The sequence below is a fragment of the Triticum urartu genome, chromosome 7A (assembly GCF_056163025.1).
Source record: "Triticum urartu cultivar PI428250 chromosome 7A, HENAU_Tu73, whole genome shotgun sequence".
NCBI classification, from domain to species: domain Eukaryota; kingdom Viridiplantae; phylum Streptophyta; class Magnoliopsida; order Poales; family Poaceae; genus Triticum; species Triticum urartu.
Genome location: NC_141879.1, coordinates 208,704,351 through 208,712,645, shown reverse-complemented (window position 1 = coordinate 208,712,645; position 8,295 = coordinate 208,704,351). Strand labels below are relative to the sequence as shown.

Below are 8,295 nucleotides of genomic sequence, written 5' to 3'. Positions count from 1 at the left end.
GCAATATATTTGTATTACTTTCAAGGATAATGATCACGCAAGGCACCAGCAGACGGTTAAATTATCCTACATAGTACATGATTCTCATAAGGTGCTAGGATAAATATCATTTACCGATGAAAGAATGGTGAATATATGACATTGTAGAAAACAAGAGTATTTCGCAAAACAAATAAAAAAATACAAGAGTTGCCAATAGAACTCAGACACAAAATAATCCATGGAACAAGTGTTTTTCATTTGCAAAAATCGTAGAACACCTTATAATCGTACTCTCTTACTAATCCAGTGACTGAAACGCATCAAAGAAATGCATCGCCATTCAACCTTCGAAATTAAGACGCTGGTGATCTATCGTGATTTGAGACACCCAGCATATGAACCAATTCAAGATCGACACAAGTCCAAGAGCTTCTTGTGTCATCATGGGACGATAACAAAATCCTGGTTAGTGTCACATCGTCAGTTTAACACAAACGCTACTGTCAACATGAGACAGCAGCACAAACATTACTAATACACAAAGCTTGCATCGACAGAAAAGCACGAATACGGTGGCGTGCACTCATAAACAACCGCAGATGACAGTGGGGTGTGCTAAGAAACACTAGAAGGTCAATACGCAGCCCAGGTTAATTGCTTCACAGTAAAAATGGGGCAGGAAAGATGTCACTTTCTAATGATGCACAAGTTCACTACAGTACAAATTGCAAAAAAGGATAGCCAAATATCCAATTTGACTAACCTTGGGTACATCATAACTTTTGGCACCTGGAAGTGAAGTGAAGAAGTCCACATACTTTCAGGTGACAACCAAGGAGAATGTGCCATCACCATTTTGAGTACATTTTTCCTCAGAGAATTTCATTCATCTCAACCATGGTCAAGATAACCATTTCCATCTTCGACGGCTCACTACAACTTTAAAGCATAAAGCACGACCCCCTAATCATATTGTCTATGGGCGCGATTCATGGGAGAACCACATAGCATAATCAGCTAGGCACAGAGATGTCACAATAGCTGGATTGTTAAAGAGAGCTGCACTAGGTCTTCTGGCCTTCGCTGTGAGTGAGCTCAACTTTGTGAATCTGGAGCTTTTTCACTGGCATTAACTGTTTCACAAGCAACTGCAGTAACTGAGTTGGCGTCAGGGTTAACATCTGGAATTTGATCAGGCTTCTCCTCCTGCATCTCGACATCATGGCTACCAGGCAGCCCCTCCGCTTCTGCGTCAGCCATCTCTTCATCACCATCACCTCCTGCATACTGTGTTCCATTGGGCACTGCAGCAGGATGCTCTGCCGGCCTTTCAGGCTCTACATCAACAGAACCTGTGTTTTCTGTGATCACTGGTCCTTCTGAATTTGGCCCATGAGCAGTAGGGTAGGGTTCAGTACACTTAGTTATGGTAGACGTGACTAGGAGGTTCTGCAAATAAGAGAGCTTAAAATTGGTAAAAACGATCAATTTCATTTTACAAAGAACTGCATTTAACCTACTAGCTGCTATTTCAAGCAACGGCTCAATAAATGGACAAGTCAAGACAGCACAGGGTAACAGAGCAAAGAACTAGATACAAAATGATGGTAAAAGTTCAGTTAGCAAACCTTCTCCAAGGCCAAAGCAAGCTTCGACAATTTTGTGTATGTTCCTTTTGGATCCAACAAAATCTGTCAACACAGAACTAGTGTAAGACTCGTTTTGAAGCAACACCAATGCAACACAGAATGAAGGTATAACCTTCTGCGAGTAACTACAGATCGCTAATAGAAACTTTAGAAGCAGATTCAAAGGGAAAATACATCACCTCACAAAGCCTTTGAAGTGTAAACGGAGGACCCTCTTCAAACCTCAAGAGAGCTGCAGAAATGTGCAAACAAAATGATCACAGATATGGCATGGTCCACAGGAAGTACATCAGATATCACCTCTTAACATCTATATTGAGGTTGAACCAACAAATCTGCAAGGTCTTCTATGAATTCAAGTGGAGATCCACTTCTAAGGCTCCATTATGGTTGTTTTGAGTGTGCAAATCTCAGTAGAATCACACTAGGACATTTTGGAGATCCACTTCTAAGGCTAGCTATTTTTTTTTAACACAAAATAAAGTTATATCTGAAACAATAAAACAAACAACAAAGCCATTAGTCCCAAACAAGTTGGGGTAGGCCAAAGAACTGCCAAAGAATTTATTTTAACCTAAATATGATTAGCCAAAGAACAGCTAGAGTAGTTTGTCCACATCAGCTTTGAAAATAAACACATCACACTGAGACCAAACCGAGTCTAGGTGTCCAGTGGAAAAAACATACAATTGAACTCTAGCAAAGTGACATACCCACAAGCAATTCAAAACCCATCTGATGCTGCCCTTATTTTAACCACACGACATAATTCCAAATATAAGATAGAAAAACATGTCAGGGATTTCTGAAACAACACGCCAACAATTTCAGTAACATAACTGAAATTTTCCAAACATGCTCTCTTATTCATGTTCTTAGAAGTAGATGTCCAGCAGTATATTTGTGGAGAGAATTCCTTATTTGGCCCTTTCTTAAAATTTGCTTCCCTTTTGGCCCTCAAAAATATATTTTTCCCTTTTTGACACTCAATTTTCATTTTGTTCCCTTCATGACACTTCCTTCAGTTTTGGCACTTCACAATGTTACGTCTAACGTGAAAATACCGTTTTACCCCTGGTGTATTATGTGACCAAAATTATTTACAAGTCAAAAGCAGTGGTAATGTGATATGTTCTGTCTTGACTACATGAGCAAATGAAAAAAAAATCTACAATTTTACCACCGCGTAACGGATATGAATCAAATCATGCTCGAGTTCATATATCACATCTTCGGATCCCTCGGCGTGGCCAGCGGCCGCCAAGACAGAGTCCGCGTTCGGCGCTGCTCCCTGATGTCTCTACGTCAAGAACTCGGCTCCCAGAATACACAGGTGAGCAGCTCGTCTTGTCGCGTCACACACCCACACAAACTAAAATACAACAGTAGCTAGCACACGCACCCTGCGCGAGCGGCAGCACACACACCCAGCGCGAGCTGCAACACACACAAGCACACATCACAAACTCACGACACGCGGCAGCACACAGACTAGCACACATCACACACGCACACGGAAGCACACGTGTTGCATGCCCTAACGCTAAAAACATGCACGACGACGAGCATGAAGACCCTTCTCCGCCACTGCGCCACCATGGCCGTCGAGGCCGAGAACGCACGACCCTTCTCCGCTGCGCTACCATGGCCGTCTATGGCTGCTGCAGGTCTGTGGCCCTCCTCCGTCGCCCCTGCATGGCCGCCCGACGCCGATACCGTATGGCCCAAGGCCGCTGCCCCGCCATGACCCTCCTCCACCTTTGCTCCATGGCCGCCCGACGCCGCGCTGCACAGGCCGCCCGACGCCGTCAATCCGCAGCAACAGCATCGGTCTTGCACTCCGATATATCGCACCATCACTCTCTCAGCCTCGCGCCGCCGCCGTTTGCCTCGTACAATTACCACACCATAGTCGAGAGAGAAGATGCGTTGGAGATTCTTTTTACCAATGAGCTAAAGCAGGGGTAAAAACGACCTTTCATGTTGCACTTCACGGTGTTGGTGGTCAAAACTGACAGAAGTGTCATGAAGGGAACAAAACAAAATTTAAGTGTCAAAAAGAGAAAAATATATTTTTGAGGGCCAAAAAGGGAAGCAAATTTTAAGAAAGGGTCAAATAAGGAATTCTCTCATATTTGTGCCTGGACTGAAATGACATAAAAGAGTCCAGTTCATATTCTTAAAGGTCAACATGAATTGCGCCTGGATTGTGAACCATACTGAATTTAATAAGCTGAACTTAGTGAGAGGACACTAGGAGTCTGGGACCATATGAGATTATAAGGGTTTGAGAATTACATATACGTATCATATAATATAGAGAATTTTGTTAAAACTTTAACATCGGAACAGCAGCAAATTAAGACTCGAGACAAATTATCTTTGGTAGAAACTGAGAAAACTGAAGATTCATAACAGTACCATCATTGAGCTGGCTAAACAGCTCTGAGTGCGTCTCTCTAAATAAGGAATTCTGTTGCTGCCCGTCCTCTTGGATTGCCATTTGAGCCTCAGAATATTCACCCAAGACCTTGATGTGTGAAATGATGGAAATCAGTTCAGAAAATAAGTAAAGCTACTATAATCTGATGAACATAGCCAATACAACGATCTAGAAACAATGTGAAACTTTTTGATGGCATACCTCCCCATACCTGCATCAATTGGAGAGACAGCAATCTCTTGAGAAAACTCCAGTCGTGCCTGTAAGACGGAAGTTAATCCCAAGGCCAAGAGTAGAAGTAATCCCACTATAGTAATTTTGTCCAAATGCCCCTGACCATCTCTCTTGAAAATAACACGTGAACAGCTAAATCAACCTAAAGTTTGGTTCACCTAGAAGAATAAAACTACTAAAAGTAGCACTAAGGGGGTTACTTCTTTTCAAATGATAGCTATTAACCCAATGAAACACATTTTATCCACAGAGAAAACACATGAGGAAGAAAACTGAATTACAAATTGCAGACCTCGAACACAAATATGAAGCATGAAGTTGCTTGCGACATTCAAGAACCTCTAAGTAAGATTTAAAGTATGTAAATTCATCAGGGATTGGAATCTAGGGAGCAATGAATCCAGTATTATACCAGAACTTCCCCGTCTCAGCTATAACTTCGATGATGGCTCTCATTTCCTCAGGAGTAACATTGACAGCTCCGTCATCATCCCTATAATGAAATACATTTTCGAATGTTTAGAACCAAATAAAAAAACTGGATTCAGCAAATTGTGTATTTAAATATTAACAAGTTGAAATATCAAAATGTCTAGCTATGTTACTTACTGCAATTTTAAGTCAATGAGTTTAAGATAAGAGTATATGTATGTGTTGCAAGAAAAAAAATCCCATCTTACAGTCATAGCATGAATTTGAAGGCCGAATATATCACTGAATAGTTAAATAAACTTAACCCGATGCAGACCGAGTGTGAGAACATGAAAGGGGAAGGTGTGTACTTGCTTGTTCTGTTATCTTGTGTCCAAACAGATTTTTATTTCTATATTTGAAATGCACTGAATATGCATTAGTGTGAACCATCTATACTTGTATGGGTGAGTGCTCATATTTTACTCACACATACAATCTGTCTTGATATAAGTGAACACTCTCCCACCTCCCGTGTGAGTGAGGTGAGAGAAAATGCCTATAGATGGTTCCTCGAAGAAAAGAAGATGTACACATCTCTGCACTCATAAACATTTAATGCAATTTCTATGTTTGTTGAAATCAGAAGCAATATGAAATTACGAACTTGGTTCTATTCAAGCATATCACCAACTCAGCAACAAGTTGACAGCGATCACAATGAATATACAACATCGCCAATACAGTATTGATATGGCATGGGAAATGAAAGCAACCACAATGTAGTGATGTAATAGATCTAAACAAACTACAAATTCTAGGGAAATACAGGGTTGGATAAACATTTGAATGCAAACCATACAGAAAAGAAAGTGAGAATGACCCCAAAGAAAATGCATAGCCATGGGGTGATGTGATAGTGCGAGTCTGCAAGAGAAAAGAAGTGATTGTGTGTTTAATGGACGGAAAAATGTGCGTCAGCACAATGGTTGTTGGATTCTTATTTCACCATTCTTTAACTTTACTTGCATTCAGGTTAGCTGGTATGCACAAGCATCTACCTGGCCTCACTTCAAACTCATACAAGCAACCAATGCAGCAATAGCCACGCGTCACACATCCCTCAGTGATAACCAATTATTGTCCAGGTAACATGGGCATCTTTATCCTCTGTACTCTATGTCTCTACCCAAGTACCCATGCATGCACAGATAAGCTTCACTACCTAACAATCATTGAAAGCTTCTAGTGAAAAGGAAAAGGACAATAATTAAAGCTAGATCTACAGAACCACAGCGGCCACACAAATTTGAATGGATTACCCGTGCTTCCTGTCCTGGGTGGTCGCATCCTTGATAGGATGATCCGCGTCAGCAGCTGCTTCAGTCATCACCATGGGTGCTGCCACGCCATCAGCACGCTGATCTGCATCTACATCTGCTTCAATCATCACCATGGGTGCTGCCACGGCGCCAACACGCGGTTCTGCGTCGACCGCCTCCTCTGGAACCACCATAGGCACTGTCGAGCCCTCAACACGCTGGTCTGCATTGACAGCTGCCTCTGGCACCACCATAGGAACTGTCGAGCCCTCGACATGCTGGTCTGCGTTGACAGCTGCCTCTGGTACCACCACAGGCGCTGTCAAGCCCTCGACATGCTGGTCCGCTTGGACAGCCGCCTCCGGCACCACCATGGGCACTGAAGAGCGCTCGATATCCTGCTCTGCGTCAACAGACGCCTCTGGCACCACCATGGGCACCGTCGAGCCCTCGACGGCCTGACCTGCATGGTCAGCCGCCTCCGGAGCCACCCTGGGCATCGTCGAGTTCTCCGTCGCCGCACCCTCCATTCCCAACTCTTCCGACAACTGCAAAAGGCAACAATTCTTAGACAAGAAATTCAGCTATTCACCACATCGTCCTGATTCCCTTAAACATCACTAATCTTTCCACATCCTAGCTAACGTAGGCAGTGGCAGTCTCGTCATCTTCCCCGCATCTCCCATGGAAGCACCCCTTCCCCATCTCGAAATAAAGATTCATCTTAGCGCTACAGCCACATGCTAGCTCCCCTGCGCCCCCAACCCTAGCTAGCTCATGGCCACGACGTATCCGCGTCCCAACAGCATGTACCACCACCAATCACGGCCAAATCACGGAACGGACGACCGCATCGAGGCAATGGGACGGCACCGAACCAGCACCCACGCAATATCCGGGACTCGAGCCTCCCCATGCCCAATCAACAGACGCGGCAACAAGCACGCTCCCGATCCAAACCAGCAAGGGAGGGCTCCGCGGAACCCGAAAGCCGGGAGAAGCGAGAGCCAAGGAGTGCGGGAGGGGGGGGGGGGGGGGGGGGGAAGGAGGGGCGCACCTAGGACCTCGCTTTCCTGCGGCGGTGGTGGCGGAATGGTGGCCGGGCGGGGCGAGCTCCGTGCGGCGGCCTGAGGAGCGGCGAGTGGGAGGCCGGCTGCGCGAGGGGCCTGCCTGGCTGGCAACCTGGCTAGGGTGGATCAGGACGAGAGAAGGTTGGGTGGAATCAGGATCGAACTATTACAAAACAGTAATTAGCCACCTACGGCTTTCCACAGCGATTTGACGTCTGCAGCCGTTAGATTAGGCTTTTCAACGTCCCAGATACCGTGAGCATACCTGCCCTGCGTAGCCTCCCGTCTTTTACAATCAAGCCCAACGTAATCGGGCTGCTACTCCTCAGACCAACCTGGCCGAGACTCCTTGGGCCACGCGGGCACGAAGGGGTGACTTTTTTATCGGGCTATTTTCATTTGTAGCTAATCGCGGAGTGATTAAAAAAACATGGAATGAACGAGGTTGCATGCAATCGTGTGGACTGTGGAGCGATGCAAATCAATTATGTTGGCTTAATCACGCAGCACCCATGCATGCCCGATTTAAGCTGACCTACATTTCTATCGGTGAATGCGGTTAGCAGATACGCGCGTTTAATTGCTTTTCGCAGGTGACTCCAATTAAATACTTGTGATAAGACCGATTGGGACGGTGAGGTTGTTAGTGGCCGGCGTCGCCTCTAAGCCTGGTGGAGGCCGTCTCCACCGTCGGGAGGAGCAAGACGGGGTCGTCTTGGACGCAGCAGTGCGCCGAGGAGCAGCACGAGACGACTGGATCTGGCATTGTCCAACTTGGGCGGAGGAGGGCCTCAATCAGAGCAGGGAGTGGACCCATGCCAAATTAAGGATAGTATAACTACACATAAAGCGAGCCCTCACAACAAATTGAATTTTCGGATGTCCGTTTTCATGATCTGGACGTCCTTGGCCGTCAGATCTGCTCTAGAAAGCGATCTGGCTCGCACTGCGTCAAATCAAGGCCAAGGAATGTAGGCTGGCTTAAATGGGGCATGCACTGGTGCTGCGTCGATTAAGCGAACATAATTGATTTGCCTCGCTTCACACGATTGTATGCAGCCTCGTTCATCCCACGTTTTTTTAATCACTCTGCGATAGCTACAAATGGAAATAGCCCGATAAAATAGTCACCCCTTCGTGTCCTCGTGGCCCAAGGGGTCTCGGCCCAGGTTGGTTTGAGGAGT

General features: G+C 45.4%; 1 protein-coding gene across 2 annotated transcripts; it reads right to left on the bottom strand.

Moving 5' to 3' along the window:
* Positions 1 to 653: 653 nt before the first annotated feature.
* On the bottom strand, positions 654 to 7,293 carry LOC125519660 (serine/threonine-protein phosphatase 4 regulatory subunit-like protein). 2 transcript variants are annotated; one of them, XM_048684390.2, is made up of 8 exons: positions 7,099 to 7,293; positions 6,042 to 6,589; positions 4,721 to 4,801; positions 4,286 to 4,334; positions 4,053 to 4,161; positions 1,811 to 1,863; positions 1,611 to 1,673; positions 654 to 1,431 (listed from the first exon to the last, which is right to left on the bottom strand). In XM_048684390.2, exons 2-8 carry the CDS (start codon positions 6,569 to 6,571, stop codon positions 1,078 to 1,080), a joined length of 1,239 nt encoding a protein of 412 aa, XP_048540347.1. In that variant the 5' UTR covers positions 6,572 to 6,589; positions 7,099 to 7,293; the 3' UTR covers positions 654 to 1,077. The 2 variants fall into 2 exon arrangements, with proteins under 2 accessions (XP_048540347.1, XP_048540348.1); XM_048684391.2 differs by having other exon boundaries at positions 7,106 to 7,264.
* Between the last annotated feature and the right edge of the window lie 1,002 nt (positions 7,294 to 8,295).

What these genes read in the sequence shown, in the direction of transcription:
- LOC125519660 (XM_048684390.2), bottom strand. Translation starts at nt 6,571, where the DNA reads ATGGAGGGTGCGGCGACGGAGAACTCGACGATGCCCAGGGTGGCTCCG. An exon ending in ACCCAGGACAGGAAGCACGG is followed by an intron (nt 4,802 to 6,041) that starts GTAATCCATTCA and finishes ATTTCATTATAG; the next exon opens with GGATGATGACGGAGCTGTCA. An exon ending in TTGCTTTGGCCTTGGAGAAG is followed by an intron (nt 1,432 to 1,610) that starts GTTTGCTAACTG and finishes TCTTATTTGCAG; the next exon opens with AACCTCCTAGTCACGTCTAC.